The sequence below is a fragment of the Symphodus melops genome, assembly GCF_947650265.1.
Source record: "Symphodus melops genome assembly, chromosome: 22".
Taxonomy (NCBI): Eukaryota; Metazoa; Chordata; class Actinopteri; order Labriformes; family Labridae; genus Symphodus; species Symphodus melops.
This window is the reverse complement of record NC_136712.1, coordinates 14,435,096-14,457,336: the sequence shown is the minus strand read 5'-3', so window position 1 is coordinate 14,457,336 and position 22,241 is coordinate 14,435,096. Positions and strand designations below refer to the sequence as shown.

The following is a 22,241-nucleotide window of genomic DNA, read 5'->3' as shown; positions in this document are numbered from 1 at the left end:
TCTTCCTGTAAATAATCCTGTGTTTGTGTCTATATGCACAGTGTGTCAGTGTATGTGTGATACTGGGTCCACCTCTCTACCAGTGTTGCTTTCCTCGTATCAAGTGCTGGATTTAAATATGTCGTTCTTAAGCCTCTGTTTCAAAATCAGGGCCTCCTGTCTTTAACGCTGATTTATGACACAACAAGCAGGTGAAAACGCTTTCTTTTTTTCATCAGGAACCACGTCTGTAAGCACTGGTGTTGCAGTGGTTCTTGATGTAACCAATGAGAAGGTGACGAGCTAAGACCAAATCAGATTTGTCAAGGATGTCGAACAGGCTAGAGTGAAGTTATTGTGTACAGTATGAAAAAAGGACTATTTGAAAAGGGTTTTTTTTTTTCACATCAGGGCTGTTCATAGGAAAACACTGTCCCAAACTTATGCTGTCCAGTCATTTATATCAAGATATTCAAATGTCCAGTTATTCAGGGGTGACTTCACACCATATAATTATTTTTAACCACTATTATCTGAAGAAGAGATCATTTTTTACCAAAATAAAAGCACGTCTATTGCTTTGTTTAGCTGTTTATACATTCAATGATACATAAATATCAAAGGAACTTGACAACAGGCTCTTTGTTATTGGGAGCCTTAAGAAATAACATTTGGCCACGAGAGGGCAGATATGTTGAAAATAAAGACATTATAGCAACTACTTGTTGGTGAAAAGTTCACAAAACGTCCTAATTGGCACCCTGTGAACACTTGGCATTCACGAGTCTTATCGCCAACCACTCACATTACAAGAATAGTTGCTGTCTGTTCCCGTATCTTCACTTGCTAGCTCTAGACTTGAAGGCTTGCAGCACTGGATAGGTAGCATACACTGGGCTTTACTGAATTTTGATGCTCGAAACGTGTTTGATAAGTTGATAAGAGTTACCTAAAGATGGGGATTTGTTTTAGGTGTTTAATGCAGCTGTAATCATTTCTCATTTCACCTCGATGGTTATTTTTGTAATTTCATCCTGGAATCCCTCACATAAAACATCCTTTAGCAACTTTTGCGCAACAAGAAAGTGTGTTTCCAAGTATTCACTTTAGAGTGTCTATGAATGAATCATTTCTACAAAGAAAAAAAAACCAGAGACAAATGCACTGATATTATGGAACTTAAAAGTTGGCAGTATTGTTTTAGTTTCATTTTTCCGGTTCCTACGTGCCACACAATAACAAACCTTGTACTGTGGTTACAGGCCTTTGTGCTACACTACATGAATTTCAAATTCTAAAAAAAACTAAGGTTGTTGATTTGTTTGTTTTTTTGTATATTTTGTGTTTTTAAATAGTGTATCCATTTTTTTTATTTTACGTATTAATCTGTTAAACCATTTCAATGTAAATATACAAATGCTGTTACTTTACCCGTGACGAAATGGGATCAGTTGAATGTGTTTTATAAGGCAATCATGATTCCACTAAGCCTGTGTATCACATGACACCTTCATGCATTTATGTTTCCACCTTCTGCTGTAAGAAAAAACTTCAAGCTTGTTTTTCCTGCCACATTGCATGGCACCAAAGTCAACCTTCAGCAACCATGTTTGTAGTTGAAGTGATAGTCCGACTCGTATTAAAATACCTTTCACTTTATTTATTTTACTGTAAACCATTTCAAGAATAAAGTGCACCACCACTTGTAAGGAAAACACAGTTCTCAGTCTGAGTACAATGTACAAAGTAAGTTTCCTGAATATCATTTGCAGATGTTATTCAGATGACCAAATGTGCCGTTCAGAGTTCATATCTTTAACATTAATGGACTCGTTTCATTTGTTGCTGTGTGTTCATGTACAGTAGCTTCAGCTGGGACACTTCCATCATTCACCTAACCATTAATGCCACATCTGGTGCAACAACGGATGATGTCATAGACGCCGAGTGTAGATGCTGACAACCTTCCACAGAAACTTTCAGAGCACTCAACCAGCTGTGTTTGACTTCCAAGCTCTCGCAGGAGAAAGTGTGGGCGGTTTTTGATTGGTTCAAATGGAAACAAGGGTGACCCTGGAGCTCCTGAGGGGGATCCTTCACACTGCAGCCCAATAGAGGTATACAGGTCAAGGGCTTCTCATCCTAGAGACATGAAGGTACACAGTGAAGATGTTAAATAAAGCAATTTGACAATTCATTAATGTAGCACCAAGTAATAACAAAAGTTCTCTAATAACACATAGAAGGTTAAATCAGTGAATGAGAAGACTATGCAGAAGTACACATTTTGGTCTTTAAAAATTATTTAGTGTGGTTGCAAAAAACACGTTTGTTCATTTTTAAAAGTCACATTTTCCAAACACTAGAAACCCATCGTCCCTGGTTGGGGTGGGAAAAAAAGCTTTCAGTGGTATGTTGAAGTTTAAAGTAGTGTGTCAAGTGAAAGCCAATTTCACCACTCAACTACATGTACAATAGTGTCCAAGTAATTTTACACACATCAAAACCGGAGGGTGTAAAGTATGTATGCCTAGTCTAGATTAATGCAGCACATGTTCTAGAGAATATCAAAATTATGTGGATTCAACAGAACATTTAGGTTTCTTTCCGAATATAAGAATTTAGTTTTTGGGGTTGAGTTTCATTCACCAAAAAAGCAGCAAAGGCAATGCTCTATGACCTTTTAAGTGAATGAGAAACTAACTTTAGAAACTGTCTGTGCAGTAGGTTGCACGTTTCCTTCTTTCTCCACACGCGTGCATAACTGCTTTAAGTGTGTGCTGTGTTGCCAGTTAGTAGGAGTGACGTGGTTACATGTGTGAATGAGATAAACATGCATGGTCTCATGTCCAGTGACAGTGTCCCCCCAAATAACAGTGAAGTACAAACAGAAAATACTATGTGGCTTTACAAGATATGAAAAGTAAAAATGAAAACAACTTCAATAATCACAGACAGACAGACAGACACTTTATTGATCCAGAGGGAAATTCAAGTTATGTTGTATTGTTAAAATAAAGTAGAGTTAGAGCCCTACCTGAGGTGCTGTGTACAGATAAAGGGCAGGAGAGTCTGTTCTGGTGATGACACACCAAACATGTTGCCAGGTCTTTGGATTGTCCCCGAACAGCAGGAAGCCACTCATGAAACAGTCAGTGGATACGAGAGAGGCCTCAGACTGGGAGAACATACAGACAGGTCTGTTAAACATTTAATCCATGTTAAATTGCAATTTATGCTAAAAAAAAAAAAAAAAGGAGAGAGAGAAATAAAGATCACTAGAATTCTTAATGCAAAGTAAAAGTAAGTGAGAGAGCTTGTCATAATGAATAGATTGGTTTGTAAAAACTGAAAAATATACATTTATATTTAGCCCCAATAAGAGTACAAACAACAGATCTCTAAAGTCAAAACTTTACAAATCCCAAGACTCACCTCCAGCGTTCTCCTTTTCTTTTCCTCTGATCTTTCCCCTCTCTGGCAGCTCAGGATGGAATAGCATGCTTTGCACACTTTGTTCAGCTTGTTCCCATCATACTCCAAAGCCACTTTATTGTCTGAACACTTCCAGCACACAACCTGTGGGACAGAGAAAGACAAAGCTGATAAAAGTCCTAACGTATTGTGTGTTCCGTACAAAGATGATCACGTCATGACTCACGCAGCCGCAGGCTCTGCAGTGGTGTCTTCTCCTGGTGATTGCGTTGAAAGGCTCCTGACATTTCATACACACGGTCACCTCGTTGTCTCTGATCCAACGAGGGGCACGTCGGCCAAGCTCCTCCGTCTGTGAAACAACATGCCTCATCATCAGCTGGATTTTTGTAATTGGTTTACAACATTTTCTTAAATCTAGACTTGTACTCAGACTTACTGATTCTTCTATATTTGGCTCCTTAGAAGCCACCTTGAAGGTTTCATTCTTCATTTGAAACACATCAATGGCCCCCTGAATGACCTGAAATTAAAAGGTCCTTAAAAACTCATCAACTCTTTCAGTTACATGTAATGAGCTGTACCAAGGATTGAAGCTGAAAACCCCATTACCTTTATCCAATCATCTCTCTCTTCTTCAGAGCTTGAATGAACAAAGAAAGAGGAAATAGTGGGCATATTGGATTTAACATTTAATGCATTTGCTGTAAAAGTACAAAAGCTTGATGAAAAGATCATATTCTCAGACTACACATTACTAAGTCATGAAATGTGTAATCAGCACAAGATTTCAAAAACATATAAAGAGGAAGAATATCTATGCAGCTGAACTACTTTGACACTTCCAAATGTTGCTGCTCAAAAAAAACATACAAACCTGGCCTGCAGTTCCAGGGTCCTCTCCTTTCCAGAAACATGGAAGGTGTGTGGGTGATCTTCATTGGTGGTTTGTTGCACCTGCATGCCATCCACTCCAATCCTACAGCGAACAGTAAAGCGCTGCCCAACCAGGCTAAACTTTGGAGTGCAGCACAGCAAAAAGTTGTTGAACTGTGGAGTGAAGTTGTACTTCATAGTCATAAGGGTGTTTTTTTTTTTCTTTAAAGTGTAAGCTAAAGTAGATCCTCATTAAGCATGGTCTTCGCAAGAGCAAGTTTCAAATATCTCTGCACTTACTAAATGAGATAAAAATAATAATACATATAAATATACACACACATGCATATATACATAAACACACACTCTTTGTCTAAACAAAAACAAAAAATCTAAAAAACTTTTTTTAAATTTAGATATATATATATATATATACACACATATGGACAATTCAGATTACATAATTTACATAAGCAAAACTACATTTCTGTTGGGCAGTGGGCCCATCAGAGAATAAACCTTCATAGAGGCAAATAAGGTGGTGAACAAACACCACACACACACACACACACACACACACACACACACACACACACACACACACACACACACACACACACACACACACACACACACACACACACACACACACACACACACACACACACACACACACACACACACACACACACACACACACACACACACACACACACACACACACACACACACACACACACACACACACACACACACACACACACACACTTACCAGGAATAGATGCCTCTCCATGGCAGACATGTTCCTGGCAGCAAGCTTGAGCAGACGGCCTTCCCTAAGAAACTCATTGGTTGGTTTTACCACTTCCTCTTCTCCAACCATCTCATAGATTTCCAGCAGCCTCTTTAAGCTTTCCTAAAGACAGAAAGAAAGAGAAGACACTGAAACGGATCTATAAGGACACAATCAGAGTTGTATGTAGCTTGTTCTGTTTCTCTGTCATTCATGAAATCTTACTTAAAACCACTGTAAATGTTTTGGTGTTTCATGCTAAACATACAGCTTTGTGGATGGCACTGTCTGAGTGGGTGGCTGCCATGGAAATGATCTGCAAGGATTCTGCAGGAGATGACAGAGAACACTCATTACGGACATAATGAACCAACAGAGACAAAAGCCACAAACATTTTCATTCAACTCTGACACAAACACAAGGAAAATTGGAGTTACAACAAGAACCCTATGAGCTTACTTGCTAAATCTGTAGGCAAGAAAAAGGATTCGAATGGAATGCAATTATGACACTTGTACACCATACTTACTGTAAGCAAGCTCATAATCTGGGTTAGTCACGGGCAGTTTCTTAAGGTAATCCCTGAGTAACATCTCATAACGTGGTACTCTCTGGACTGGTTCCAACATGTGATGCTGCAGGGTCAGGTTGCCGCACACCTCCTGACTCTGAAACGCAACGCAATACATGGGTTACAGCACAGACCTGCACACCCAGGAAGAGACAAAGATGCACAGGAATTAGCACTGACACATACCCTTCTTATCTGGTCTTACCTGTATGTCCTGGATTATACTTCGAAAGGCAGACGAGCGATCTGACCAGGTCCTTACCAGCTCCATGGCCTGGTCAAAGTTCCTCACGTAGTCGGCATACATCCTGAGGAAGGGTGCGTTCTGCAGCAGAACATTACCCAGGCCTGGGCTCTCACACCTAGATTTGGTGGAATTGGAAATGTTAAGAGATGAAGGGTCATTAAAATACACTGTAGGTATCAAGCAATCTCTCATTTTTTAGTAAAGGTTGGCACATTCCACCACATTCCTTGGAATTAAGCAATTGACCTTTAACTTCAATGTTAACATTGAGTCACATGAATGTAGGAGACTTTGTTATTTCATATAAACGTTTCCCTAATTATATGGGATTGGTTAAGCAAGTTAACATGTGGCATTCTGGCTCAGAGGGCTAAATCATCGTTTTCCAAGATGTTAAATTGTTTCTAAATTAGAAACCCTCTAAAGTCAGGATTTAATGAATGCATTAATTCCTGATAGATCAACAAACACAAGGACCACAAACATCTAGAAGAGAAAAGGACTTATATTTCAAGTATTACGATTTGATATCTCCATTAAATATGTTAAGACAAAAGCTGACGCAATCATTCAACACCCTAGCAAAGATTTCCGTAAGCAAGGTAATGTACACAAAAAACCACTGTTACACAATAATAAGCATCAGCCAGTCTTTTTTCACTTGTTAATGCCTTATGTTGCTGATCAATTTGGAAACAGTAACACAGCAATGTCTGGTCATATAACTTTTTTTTTTAATTCTCTGTGTATCCTTGAACACAAGATGTCCAAAATTATGGGAGATTCTGAGCTGTCCACCGTGGTGATGCCAAATGGGTAGTACATCAGCCAAGGGAGGGGGGGAATGTTGCCCGTATTACACACACACACACACACACACACACACACACACACACACACCAGTGACTGATGCAGGTTTCCAGGTCAGGAAGCAGGAACTGGCTGTGAAAGGAGTAGATGGATGAAATATTGGAGAAGATATTTCTGACCACTTCAGGAGGGAATGAGCCTCGGCCTGCCTCCTCTGTTAGACGTGAGCAGAACACCTGTGGTTGAAGTTGGAGAGGTACGGCTTACTCAAACTAAAAATCTTCCATCTCTACAGAACAATAAGAACCTTGTACTAGGACAGATCAACAATATCTAATGCATTTGAATTAGAGGCCTTTTGTTTAGCGTGAACTGACCTGGTCCAGCAGGTGGAGACGAGCCACGTAAGCCTTCTCAGTCTGCAGGAGTTCTTTCGCTATGTTGTACAGCTTCTGCTCTGTGTTCTCTTCATCTCTTGGCTCAGCTCCTTCTCTCTCCGCCTTCTCCTTTTGTTCACCGTTAGACTCCTTCTGAAGCATGCTGTGTTCGGTAGATGCCCCATTCCACAAGCAGCCATATGATACCTTGCCTTCTTCCATTTTGCCATTTGTCCCCTTTCCCTTCACTGCAGTGCAATCTCTCACCTGCACCATGCCATTCATTTGTGTTGGGAAAAGCTCATTGTCATTGTTTGATAGATTGACTTTATTTGTTGAATGATTGAGTCTACAGATTTCTGGGGATTCTATGGTGATGTCTGGCATGTTGATGTCGGGCGGTTGCAGCAGTCTCAGTGGAGGACGTTTAACTTTCTCAGTGGTGATCCTGCAGGGTTAAAGAGTGCATCATTGATTAAAGTCATTTTCAAAAATCATTGAATCATTTATTTTTGCATTTATAGCACTTTAAATTCAGTTAGTTTTTGAAAAATAAATTAAAATCAAACCTGCTTTCATCCAAGTGAAAAATCAAGTCAGGCACACTCAAAGATTTCCCCTCTTTCTTCTGTTTTTTCTCCAACTTTACGCTTGCTATTCTGTTTAGTCCAATACCCCAGGATTTAGAGGACTTAGCAGGGCTGTTGCTCCCCTTCTTGTCCTGCATAGGACTAGGGGTCCGCAGTTTTCTCATTAGAGGCCTCTGGTTCCTTGGGGATGGCTTTGCAGGGCTGTGTTCTTCTCCCTTCAATTGGCTACAGCTTTGAATGCCTCTTTTGCCTGGACTGGGAGATCCTAAAACTGGACTGCTTGTAATATTAGGAATCCCATGTGTATGTCTGGCAGAGCTGATCTGTGCCCCAGATACTTCAAAAAAACAGTGTCCTTCATCTCCTCTGACCGGACTAGGGGAGCCTTGGCAAATCCTTGATAGGCTGACACAGGCAACAGAAACTTCAAACACTTTTTTGTGTCTCTGTTCTGAACCATTAACCTGATGAGGTTCTGATTTTCCTGAAGTAGGACTGTGGGCTTGAGCTTGTCCTGTACTTAGAGGGCTTTGCAGGTGAGCTGGCTTAGGAGGCACTGCAAATAAATAAATGATATACAGTGCAGCATGAATTGTAATTGCAGTACACTGTCAGTGTAGACTACACAATGCATAGAGTTGGGACAAGCAGCCATTCAAAAGAAAAACAAGAGTTGGATTTACAGTTATTGACTTAAACACTTCACTTTCAGAGCAAGCATGGTGGTGGTCTTCAGCCTACCTTGTGGTTTGACAGGTGATCTTTTGACTGGGATTCTTTCCCCGTCTTCCGCTGCTTCAATTTTGGAGTGAGGTTCTGACCCACAGAAGCTGTCAGACGCACTGCCACTGAAGTATGAGCCACAAACTCCACTGCCTGCTACTAAAAAGGAACACATCCATTAAATAAAATAAATACATGTCTTCAATCCATCTTTCCAACTATCCTAAAAGACCAGCTGTTTTTTTAAACAATAACTTGGGCATGACTTCCTGTTCCTCCTAAGCTTTCCTCTATAGAGTATACATCTACACACGTAGAAAAACTGACCTCATTGGTGGGATTCAATGTCACCAATCTGTAGGTTGTGTTCTGCTATTGATAAAGTTTTTGTCCACACTCGTTCTAATTGAAATGACTCCTTCACACAAGCAGAATCCAAAGACCCACTGCATGTTTCTCACACAGTAGTTTGACTTAGAGGAACATGCAGTTTCAGATCCTTTTCCAAGAGCACCCAACTCTATCTGTGGAGAGGCTGAAGTCATGTATACGGCCTCTGCTGTCGCACCCCTTATGTCTGGTCCATGTTTTTAAGTTTGTCTTCTTTTTGTGTCCAAACTGCAAACCGATGTACTCTCTTTTGATGTCGCCCGGTGTACAAAACACATTTGTTTTGTTAATACGTGCAGGTCTACTGCGGGTGCTTTACATGTGGTTATTAATGACAGTACCGTGTGAGAATAAGAAAAGGATGGAAAAGTGGTGGACTCTCAGTGATTCTAATCCGTCAAAATGACAGACAGCTTTTAGATTTCGCCGTGATTGTTAAAAGAAAAATCCTTTAAAAGACGGATAACCCGATCTCTGCGTAGCTATCAAGCGAGAAAATTGAACAGTACATATGTTAAAGACAAAATATTCAGTGTTGTTTCATTACTTTGACATCTATGCCATTATCTCTTCAATTGACACCAAAAACTGCTTACTGTTAAATTGTGCAATGTGTATTTTCTTACCTGCTGTCAGTTTCCAAACTTATGCAGCAGTATCCAATACTTGTATAGCAAAAAAACAGCTTTCCTGATCACGCATGGCTCAGCTGAGGAGTAAGGGATTTGTTGGTCATGTGGAAAGTGCTAGTGCTCACTTTCTTAACAATGTACTACTTCTGCTTTCTCACTTCCCTTTTGTCTCCCTAGTCTAACCTTTGCCAGTCTTTCAAGTCATGTCATCGTTTTAGAGGCAACTTAAGCGACGGTACAAAGAGAATAAAAGAGCATTCATTTCGAGAAGGAGCAATACAACCTACAAAGCAAAAAACTCAAAGCTTTGAAAGTGAACGTTTCTATTGTTCAAATATATATCATAAAACTTATTATCAGAATTATCAGAAACATACACCTATACAGTCCACATCAACATCTTATTCAAAGATGTAAAAAACTGCACTGAGTATCTGCCAAAGCATCAAGCACACTTTAGTTTTTACATGTATTTAAATTAAAAGTGCCAACTAATTTCGATTGACATCATTAGACACAAAAAAGTCTAATGTGTTTGCAGTGCAGAGGAAAATGTAAAGATAGTTTTAATAAGACAACAGCTTTTTCCTTGTCTGTTCTTGATACCCCCAAATTAAATTACAACAGTTCTTTTCTCAGGTACATCACAAACAATTATTCTTGGCCCTGACTACAATTCCAGTCTTAATAGTACTTTCCAAGTTTCATCCCTCACCTAAGTGTGTACTTGAGTGTTGTCATTTGAGTTAAAATTACTGCATCTTACCAGCTTTAATGTTTAAGAGCCACTACATCACACTACTTAAGTTCCTTGTTAAAATAATATTAGGTTTCTGATTTTAAAATACTCATAATGTGAATGGGAGAATACAACTCTTGAAATTGAAAACCATGTCAATTTGTTGGATTAAGTAAAACACTAAGTTAAATCTCATATCTATAGTTTGGACACTATAAAGCTTGATGGATTGGATTTTTTGAATAATTCAATTTTTTTCTAGACAGAGCTTATGCTGCATTCATCTACTGCTACATGTAGGGGTGGTCCAAGTTTCAACATTGGTGAAGTTGTTTTTCCGACTTCTGCGTGTTTTAATTCTCCGTGATTTCATTTCGGAGAGTTTTCACAGGAAAAAAAAAGCATTGATGCTACAAAGAAGATCTGTGGAATGTAACAAAAATCATAAGTTATATTTGAGCAAAAAGCTTATCTGCAATACGTGAATTCATGTAAATTATCTGAAATTTAACAAAACATATTTTGCCCCCCATGTGATGACGATTCTGACGTTAAGTTGTCAAGTCAGGCACCTACGGTAATTCTTTCCCGAATTAAGCCGGTGTTCATGTGCATTTTACAACTCGGAAACTGGTTTTTTCGATGTGTCCGACAACATATGAATGCATCATTATTCACTTATTTCAACTGGTTTATGCTTGGCTATCCCAATCAATGCTGGTTGCAAAGCAATGCTTGTAAAACAGAAACTAGAGTATTTGGTCTCTCATATAGCTCTGTGCAAGTAAAAGAATATATGACTAAACAGCTCATCTAGCTCTTTTAAGTTGTGCACATTTCAGAAACATCAAAGAACAGTTTCAGTTTTTTATGTCACAGAAAGAAGGATAAAAAAAATGCTGCATGCTACAAAATGGTATCTTTCTTTTGCTCCGTTTTCTTCATTTCTATTGCATTCTTTCCTTAAGCCTTGTTTGAATATATTTCTGTTTTTATGTCTGCAAAGCACTGTTAATTGCCTTGTGTCTGAACAGCGCCATATAAATAAATTCGCCTTGGCTTCCATTGCCTTACATCTTACAAAACAGTACCATTGGAGCAAACATGCTCATCTTAATAAATAGCTGGGCCTTAATAAGGGGAACAGAGCAGCTTTGTGTGCATTGTAAGGGATTGACAAATGCAGCCTTAAGACACAGTCAAAGTCCAGACTGAGTACTGGAAAAGAGATTTCACGGCATTAATTCAGCAAGTAAAAGGCTAACAGGCAGCAACTGTGACAACGATATTCAAACACATGCATACAGACAATGCAAACACACACACACACACAAACACACACACAAAACAAAATCAGTATTACGAATGGATGCCAAATAAACTAAATTTAAATACAACAGGGAGTGTACATTTTTTTGCTTGATTTTCTTACACATCCGTTTAAGCCAGTATTGCTGTCTTTTTCCATTTTTAATTACAGTTTCCATTTCTATTTGTCTTAGTGGGGTTTAAAGCTGGTGTTACAATTAATTAGGGTAAAACCAGCGGATTTTATGTGTTTGATCAGACCACAGATTTCTATCATCTTGGAAAATAGTCTGAAAATAGCCTACCTTCACTTCAAATAATTTATTACACCCTTTCATTTCTTGGATATGCTTTAAAAAAAAAAAAAAACCTACTTTGGAATATGGGTTGCGGTGACTACAGCGCGAGAGGAATCAAAAAATAGAAACATGGTATGGTATGGCATTTTAGAAATTACTACAGAAAAGTCATTAATAAGGTAATGGACCAATAATCTATATTTGTTGACTCCTATAAAGAAATGCTTACTTTCTCATCAGCAAGTATCATGAACATCACATTTTGGCAAGTGTTGTTGTACAAATCTTTGAAATATTCCTGACCTGTATGAGAGGCGTTGCAATCCACAGCAGCTCCTTTGCCTTTGCGTCTGACAGCCACTCGTCTGAACTCCTCCGTGTCATGGGTGCTGTGAAGTGTCAAACTGTTCCTCTTCTTCAAATCAAACATTGTGACAAAAGAGGAGGAAAAATGTAGACGAAACAGAGAAGAAGACCAATTTGTAAATGACTAAACACACTGACGCTTGCTCTTTCACGTGCGCACTAATCGCAACGGAGTCCTACCAGGCAAGCGCCACCTCTGATTAAAATCACCACGTGGGACATTGACCAATCAGACTTAATCACAGTGACGTACACACTTCGAAGGCTTTTGATCCAATCAGTGAAACTTTGAGACGTTTGCGCATCATCACAAAAATCTTTAGGATGGGTGCAGATTCAAGATATTATTTGTCACATGCTATGCTCATACAGATGCGCAGTGAAATGTAAGGAATGTTTTGCAATGCCATGCTATGACAATAAACACTCAATTTAGTTATACTATACGTAATACAGTAAAATAGAATATAATGTAAAACATAAAAAGGAGTGTTTTGAATGTAGCCTACAAAATAATAAAACAAATAGAATACAATACTGCAAACAGTGTAGGCTTAAGTGTCAGTGTGTAAAGTGACCAGTCCAATAAAATAGTAATATAAAAAAAATTATCTGAAATTATTATTGATTGTACAAAATATAAAACACTTTGCATTTTAATTTTATAAGAATAAATTGTCTAAGACTATGCAATTTACATGTTATGCTATGTGTACAAACATGTCTGTTTTAGAGCAACTTGCTATCAAAAACATTTCCACATTACCACATTCTGATAAAGTCATTTCAATGCAGGAGCATGGAAAACAATCTATTTATTAGCCAAATGTTTACAATATGAATGTCACAGCTTTCCCCATTGCTAAGACACATTTCTCAAAAGTTGCTTTCCTTTTCTCTAAACTGTGAACACAAAACCCAATTGTCAAGCTACATTCAGAAGACCTCAGACTCCTCTTGCAATACCAAATGTTCACCTTAAAACAATTCAATCTGCACTCAAATTGAACTATGTTGTCTAATTGTGCCACGAGTCAGTCAAAATTATAAACACAACCAGTCCCTAAACACATCATAGGAAAATAGAAAACACAATGCTCAGGACATGAAGTTGTAGAAATACACGTTTATTGTTCACTGTAGGATAAATGTATGTTGCAAAACAAAAAAACCCTATGCATTTAGCACTTGTACAAAGTAAGCCTATGTAAAAATAAAGTACAAAAATATACAAATGAGAAGTGCATTACTCAGCCACTGTATTTGGTTGGGCCATGGGACATCCTCCACATCACAGTCAACATTTTGTCTTGGCCAGGCAAAAGGGGAAAAAGGCCCTGGCATGCTGTATCCATAACTAGAAACAAAATTCCTGCTTTACACTCAATTCATCATTCTAAACTGACTGTCACAATTTTCATACAACAACGTCAAAGAGACATTTCACTTTGACAAGCTCGTCCGGGAATTGAACCCAGGACATCTTGCACACTAAGTGAGAATCATACTCCTAGACCAACGAGCCACAAAATTCCACTTTCCTTGATGTTGAAGACCAGTGACCACATCCAAACTTTTTCTTGCACAACTTTCAATTCCAAGTGATCAATTGCTATGACTATCAGTGACACTCAAAGATGGGTCAGAAAGTATGTGATTTTTGAAGATGGAAATTAATAACTCCTAAACGGTGTGGTGAACCTTGCACTCACATTTAGATTGACTTTGCAAGCTTCATTGGAACCATATGGAGACCTGACCAGGACACCTGGTAACAATGAATCTTTATAAATTTTCAGCCAACAATATCAAAGTGACACTTCATTTAGACTGGCTCGTCCGGGAATTTATCCCGGGACCTCTCGCACCCGAAGCGAGAATCATACTCCTAGACCAACGAGCCACGAATTTCCACTTTCCTTAGAAAACTTGAGAAATTTCCATTTTTACAGAGCTAGCATGTTGAATACCAGTGACCACATCCAAACTTTTTCTTGCACAACTTTCAATTCCAAGTGATCAATTGCTATGACTATCAGTGACACCCAAAGATGGGTCAGAAAGTATGTGATTTATGAATATGGAAATTCATAACTCCTAAACGGTGTGGTGAACCTTGCACTCACAGTTATATTGACATTGCAGAACATTGTGAGCTTCATTGGAACCATATGGAGACCTGATCAGGACACCTGGTAACAATGATCTTTTATAAATTTTCAGCCAACAACGTCAAAGAGACAGATCACTTAGACGGGCTCGTCCGGGAATTGAACCCGGGACCTCTCGCACCCGAAGCGAGAATCATACTCCTAGACCAACGAGCCACAAATTTCCACTTTCCTTAGAAAACATGAGAAATTTCCATTTTAACAGAGCTAGCATGTTGAAGACCATTGACCACATCCAAACTTTTTCTTGCACAACTTTCAACTCCAAGTGATCAATTGCTATGACTATCAGTGACACTCAAAGATTGGTCAGAAAGTATGTCATTTTTGAAGATGAAAATTCATAACTCCTAAACGGTGTGGTGAACCTTGCACTCACAGTTAGATTGACATTGCAGAACATTGTGAGCTTCATTGGAACCATATGGAGACCTGATCAGGACACCTGGTAACCATGATTTTTTATAAATTTTCAGCCAACAACGTCAAAGTGACACTTCATTTAGACGGGCTCGTCCGGGAATTGAACCCGGGACCTCTCGCACCCTAAGCGAGAATCATACTCCTAGACCAACGAGCCACGAATTTCCACTTTCCTTAGAAAACTTGAGAAATTTCCATTTTCACAGAGCTAGCATGTTGAAGACCAGTGACCACATCCAAACTTTTTCTTGCACAACTTTCAATTCCAAGTGATCTATTGCTATGACTATCAGTGACACTCAAAGATGGGTCAGAAAGTATGTGATTTTTGAAGATGAAAATTCATAACTCCTAAACGGTGTGGTGAACCTTGCACTCACAGTTAGATTGACATTGCAGAACATTGTGAGCTTCATTGGAACCATATGGAGACCTGATCAGGACACCTGGTAACAATGATCTTTTATAAATTTTCAGCCAACAACGTCAAAGAAACATTTCACTTAGACGGGCTCGTCCGGGAATTGAACCCGGGACCTCTCGCACCCTAAGAGAGAATCATACTCCTAGACCAACGAGCCACAAATTTCCACTTTCCTTAGAAAACATGAGAAATTTCCATTTTAACAGAGCTAGCATGTTGAAGACCATTGACCACATCCAAACTTTTTCTTGCACAACTTTCAACTCCAAGTGATCAATTGCTATGACTATCAGTGACACTCAAAGATTGGTCAGAAAGTATGTCATTTTTGAAGATGAAAATTCATAACTCCTAAACGGTGTGGTGAACCTTGCACTCACAGTTAGATTGACATTGCAGAACATTGTGAGCTTCATTGGAACCATATGGAGACCTGATCAGGACACCTGGTAACCATGATTTTTTATAAATTTTCAGCCAACAACGTCAAAGTGACACTTCATTTAGACGGGCTCGTCCGGGAATTGAACCCGGGACCTCTCACACCCTAAGCGAGAATCATACTCCTAGACCAACGAGCCACGAATTTCCACTTTCCTTAGAAAACTTGAGAAATTTCCATTTTCACAGAGCTAGCATGTTGAAGACCAGTGACCACATCCAAACTTTTTCTTGCACAACTTTCAATTCCAAGTGATCTATTGCTATGACTATCAGTGACACTCAAAGATGGGTCAGAAAGTATGTGATTTTTGAAGATGAAAATTCATAACTCCTAAACGGTGTGGTGAACCTTGCACTCACAGTTAGATTGACATTGCAGAACATTGTGAGCTTCATTGGAACCATATGGAGACCTGATCAGGACACCTGGTAACAATGATCTTTTATAAATTTTCAGCCAACAACGTCAAAGAAACATTTCACTTAGACGGGCTCGTCCGGGAATTGAACCCGGGACCTCTCGCACCCTAAGAGAGAATCATACTCCTAGACCAACGAGCCACAAATCTCCACTTTCCGTAGAAAACTTGAGAAATTTCCATTTTTACAGAGCTAGCATGTTGAATACCAGTGACCACATCCAAACTTTTTCTTGCACAACTTTCAATTCCACGTGATCTATTGCTATGACTATCAGTGACACTCAAAGATGGGTCAGAAAGTATGTGATTTTTGAATATGGAAATTCATAACTCCTAAACGGTGTGGTGAACCTTGCACTCACAGTTAGATTGACATTGCAGAACATTGTGAGCTTCATTGGAACCATATGGAGACCTGATCAGGACACCTGGGAACCAAGGATTTTTACAAATTTTCAGCCAATAACGTCAAAGTGATATTTCATTTAGACGGGCTCGTCCGGCAATTGAACCCGGGACCTCTAAGCGAGAATCATACTCCTAGACCAACGAGCCACAAATTTCCACTTTCCTTAGAAAACTTGAGAAATTTCCATTTTTACAGAGCTAGCATGTTGAAGACCAGTGACCACATCCAAACTTTTTCTTGCACAACTTTCAATTCCAAGTGATCAATTGCTATGACTATCAGTGACACTCAAAGATGGGTCAGAAAGTATGTCATTTTTGAATATGGAAATTCATAACTCCTAAAAGGTGTGGTGAACCTTGCACTCACAGTTAGATTGACATTGCAGAACATTGTGAGCTTCATTGGAACCATATGGAGACCTGATCAGGACACCTGGTAACAACGATTTTTTATAAATTTTCAGCCAACAACATCAAAGAGACAGATCACTTAGACGGGCTCGTCCGTGAATTGAACCCGGGACCTCTCACACCCAAAGCGAGAATCATACTCCTAGACCAACGAGCCACAAATTTCCACTTTCCTTAGAAAACTTGAGAAATTTCCATTTTTACAGAGCTAGCATGTTGAATACCAGTGACCACATCCAAACTTTTTCTTGCACAACTTTCAATTCCAAGTGATCAATTGCTATGACTATCAGTGACACTCAAAGATGGGTCAGAAAGTATGTGATTTTTGAAGATGAAAATTCATAACTCCTAAACGGTGTGGTGAACCTTGCACTCACAGTTAGATTGACATTACAGAACATTGTGAGCTTCATTGGAACAATATGGAGACCTGATCAGGACACCTGGGAACCATGGATTTTTGCAAATTTTCAGCAAACAATGTCAAAGAGACATTTCACTTAGAGAGGCTCTTCCCAGACTTGAACCCTAGACCTCTCGCACCCTAAGCGAGAATCATACTCCTAGACCAACGAGCCACGAATTTCCACTTTCCTTAGAAAACTTCAGAAATTTCCATTTTTACAGAGCTAGCACGTTGAAGACCAGTGACCACATCCAAACTTTTTCTTGCAAAACTTTCAATTCCACGTGATCTATCGCTATGACTATCAGTGACACTCAAAGATGGGTCAGAAAGTATGTGATTTTTGAATATGGAAATTCATAACTCCTAAACGGTGTGGTGAACCTTGCACTCACAGTTAGATTGACATTGCAGAACATTGTGAGCTTCATTGGAACCATATGGAGACCTGATCAGGACACCTGTGAACCATGGATTTTTGCAAAGTTTCAGCCAACAATGTCAAAGAGATATTTCATTTCGACGGGCTCGTCCGGGAATTGAACCCGGGACCTCTCGCACCCTACGCGAGAATCATACTCCTAGACCAACAAGCCACGAATTTCCACTTTCCTTAGAAAACTTGAGAAATTTCCATTTTCACAGAGCTAGCATGTTGAAGACCAGTGACCACATCCAAACTTTTTCTTGCACAACTTTCAATTCCACGTGATCTATCGCTATGACAATCAGTGACACTCAAAGATGGGTCAGAAAGTATGTGATTTTTGAATATGGAAATTAATAACTCCTAAACGGTGTGGTGAACCTTGCACTCACAGTTAGATTGACATTGCAAGCTTCATTGGAACCATATGGAGACCTGACCAGGACACCTGGTAACCATGATTTTTTATAAATTTCCAGCCAACAATGTCGAAGTGACACTTCATTGAGACGGGCTCGTCCGGGAAATTTCCATTTTTACAGAGCTAGCATGTTGAAGACCAGTGACCACATCCAAACTTTTTCTTGCACAACTTTCAATTCCAAGTGATCAATTGCTATGACTATTAGTGACACTCAAAGATGGGTCAGAAAGTATGTGATTTTTGAAGATGAAAATTCATAACTCCTATACGGTGTGGTGAACCTTGCACTCACAGTTAGATTGACATTGCAAGCTTCATTGGAACCATATGGAGACCTGACCAGGACACCTGGTAACCATGATTTTTTATAAATTTCCAGCCAACAATGTCGAAGTGACACTTCATTGAGAAGGGCTCGTCCGGGAATTGAACCCGGGGCCTCTCGCACCCTATGCGAGAATCATACTCCTAGACCAACGAGCCACAAATTTCCCCTTTCCTTACAAAACTTGAGAAATTTCCATTTTTACAGAGCTAGCATGTTGAAGACCAGTGACCACATCCAAACATTTTCTTGCAAAACTTTCAATTCCACGTGATCTATTGCTATGACAATCAGTGACACTCAAAGATGGGTCAGAAAGTATAGGATTTTTGAATATGGAAATTCATAACTCCTAAACGGTGTGGTGAACCTTGCACTCACAGTTAGATTGACATTGCAGAATATTGTGAGCTTCATTGGAACCATATGGAGACCTGATCAGGACACCTGGTAACAATGATCTCTTATAAATTTTCAGCCAACCACATCAAAGAGACAGATCACTTAGACGGGCTCGTCCGGGAATTGAACCCGGGACCTCTCGCACCCTAAGCGAGAATCATACTCCTAGACCAACGAGCCACAAATCTCCACTTTCCGTAGAAAACTTGAGAAATTTCCATTTTTACAGAGCTAGCATGTTGAAGACCCGTGACCACATCAAAAAATTTTCTTACACAACTTTCAATTCCACGTGATCTATTGCTGTGACTATCAGTGACACTCAAAGATGGGTCAGAAAGTAAGTGATTTTTGAATATGGAAATTCATAACTCCTAAACGGTGTGGTGAATCTTGCACTCACAGTTAGATTGACATTGCAGAACATTGTGAGCTTCATTGGAACTATATGGAGACCTGATCAGGACACCTGTGAACCATGGATTTTTGCAAAGTTTCAGCCAACAATGTCAAACAGATATTTCATTTCGACGGGCTCGTCCGGGAATTGAACCCGGGACCTCTCGCACCCTAAGCGAGAATCATACTCCTAGACCAACGAGCCACGAATTTCCACTTTCCGTAGAAAACTTGAGAAATTTCCATTTTTACAGAGCTAGCATGTTGAAGACCAGTGACCACATCCAAACATTTTCTTGCACAACTTTCATTTCCACGCGATCTATTGCTATGACAATCAGTGACACTCAAAGATGGGTCAGAAAGTATGTGATTTTTGAATATGGAAATTAATAACTCCTAAACGGTGTGGTGAACCTTGCACTCACAGTTATATTGACATTGCAGAACATTGTGAGCTTCATTGGAACCATATGGAGACCTGATCAGGACACCTGGTAACAACGAATTTTTATAGATTTTCAGCTAACAAAGTCAAAGAGACATTTCACTTAGACGGGCTCGTCCGGGAATTGAACCCGGGACCTCTCGCACCCTACGCGAGAATCATACTCCTAGACCAACGAGCCACAAATTTCCACTTTCCTTACAAAACTTGAGAAATTTCCATTTTCACAGAGCTAGCATGTTGAAGACCAGTGACCACATCCAAACTTTTTCTTGCACAACTTTCAATTCCAAGTGATCAATTGCTATGACTATTAGTGACACTCAAAGATGGGTCAGAAAGTATGTGATTTTTGAAGATGAAAATTCATAACTCCTATACGGTGTGGTGAACCTTGCACTCACAGTTAGATTGACATTGCAAGCTTCATTGGAACCATATGGAGACCTGACCAGGACACCTGGTAACCATGATTTTTTATAAATTTCCAGCCAACAATGTCGAAGTGACACTTCATTGAGAAGGGCTCGTCCAGGAATTGAACCCGGGACCTCTCGCACCCTAAGCGAGAATCATACTCCTAGGCCAACGAGCCACGAATTTCCACTTTCCGTAGAAAACTTGAGAAATTTCCATTTTTACAGAGCTAGCACGTTGAAGACCAGTGACCACATCCAAACATTTTTTTGCACAACTTTCAATTCCACGCGATCTATTGCTATGACAATCAGTGACACTCAAAGATGGGTCAGAAAGTATGTGATTTTTGAATATGGAAATTAATAACTCCTAAACGGTGTGGTGAACCTTGCACTCACAGTTAGATTGACATTGCAAGCTTCATTGGAACCATATGGAGGCCTTGACCAGGACACCTGGTAACCATGATTTTTTATAAATTTCCAGCCAACAATGTCGAAGTGACACTTCATTGAGACGGGCTCGTCCGGGAATTGAACCCGGGACCTCTCGCACCCGAAGCGATAATCATACTCCTAGACCAACGAGCCACAAATTTCCGCTTTCCGTAGAAAACTTGAGAAATTTCCATTTTTACAGAGCTAGCATGTTGAAGACCAGTGACCACATCCAAACATTTTCTTGCACAACTTTCAATTCCACGCTATCTATTGCTGTGACTATCAGTGACACTCAAAGATGGGTCAGAAAGTATGTGATTTTTGAATATGGAAATTCATAACTCCTAAACGGTGTGGTGAATCTTGCACTCACAGTTAGATTGACATTGCAGAACATTGTGAGCTTCATTGGAACCATATGGAGACCTGATCAGGACACCTGTGAACCATGGATTTTTGCAAAGTTTCAGCCAACAATGTCAAACAGATATTTCATTTCGACGGGCTCGTCCGGGAATTGAACCCGGGACCTCTCGCACCCTAAGCGAGAATCATACTCCTAGACCAACGAGCCACGAATTTCCACTTTCCTTAGAAAACTTGAGAAATTTCCATTTTTACAGAGCTAGCATGTTGAAGACCAGTGACCACATCCAAACATTTTCTTGCACAACTTTCAATTCCACGCGATCTATTGCTATGACAATCAGTGACACTCAAAGATGGGTCAGAAAGTATGTGATTTTTGAATATGGAAATTAATAACTCCTAAACGGTGTGGTGAACCTTGCACTCACAGTTATATCGACATTGCAGAACATTGTGAGCTTCATTGGAACCATATGGAGACCTGATCAGGACACCTGGTAACAACGAATTTTTATAAATTTTCAGCTAACAAAGTCAAAGAGACAGATCACTTAAACGGGCTCGTCCCGGAATTGAACCCAGGACCTCTCTCACCCTAAGCGAGAATCATACTCCTAGACCAACGAGCCACGAATTTCCACTTTCCTTAGAAAACTTGAGAAATTTCCATTTTCACAGAGCTAGCATGTTGAAGACCAGTGACCACATCCAAACTTTTTCTTGCACAACTTTCAATTCCAAGTGATCAATTGCTATGACTATGAGTGACACTCAAAGATGGGTCAGAAAGTATGTGATTTTTGAAGATGAAAATTCATAACTCCTATACGGTGTGGTGAACCTTGCACTCACAGTTAGATTGACATTGCAGAACATTGTGAGCTTCATTGGAACCATATGGAGACCTGATCAGGACACCTGGTAACAACGAATTTTTATAAATTTTCAGTTAACAACGTCAAAGAGACATTTCACTTAGACGGGCTCGTCCAGGAATTGAACCCGGGACCTCTCGCACCCGAAGCAAGAATCATACTCCTAGACCAACGAGCCACAAATTTCCACTTTCCGTAGAAAACTTGAGAAATTTCCATTTTTACAGAGCTAGCATGTTGAAGACCAGTGACCACATCCAAACATTTTCTTGCACAACTTTCAATTCCACGCTATCTATTGCTATGACAATCAGTGACACTCAAAGATGGGTCAGAAAGTATGTGATTTTTGAATATGGAAATTAATAACTCCTAAACGGTGTGGTGAACCTTGCACTCACAGTTAGATTGACATTGCAGAACATTGTGAGCTTCATTGGAACCATATGGAGACCTGATCA

General features: G+C 39.6%; 1 protein-coding gene across 1 annotated transcript; it reads right to left on the bottom strand.

The window, feature by feature from the left end:
• Positions 1 to 1,618: 1,618 nt before the first annotated feature.
• Positions 1,619 to 12,200, bottom strand: LOC306818136 (FYVE, RhoGEF and PH domain-containing protein 4-like; the record flags this gene model as incomplete). The annotated part of the gene is made up of 16 exons (XM_079335511.1): positions 1,619 to 2,121; positions 3,017 to 3,157; positions 3,415 to 3,558; positions 3,641 to 3,766; positions 3,854 to 3,937; positions 4,027 to 4,057; positions 4,292 to 4,464; positions 5,063 to 5,206; positions 5,352 to 5,410; positions 5,614 to 5,752; positions 5,861 to 6,017; positions 6,803 to 6,948; positions 7,090 to 7,537; positions 7,659 to 8,235; positions 8,421 to 8,561; positions 12,074 to 12,200. The coding sequence occupies 16 exons, from the start codon at positions 12,198 to 12,200 to the stop codon at positions 1,870 to 1,872; spliced, it is 2,889 nt and encodes a 962-aa protein (XP_079191637.1). The 3' UTR covers positions 1,619 to 1,869.
• Between the last annotated feature and the right edge of the window lie 10,041 nt (positions 12,201 to 22,241).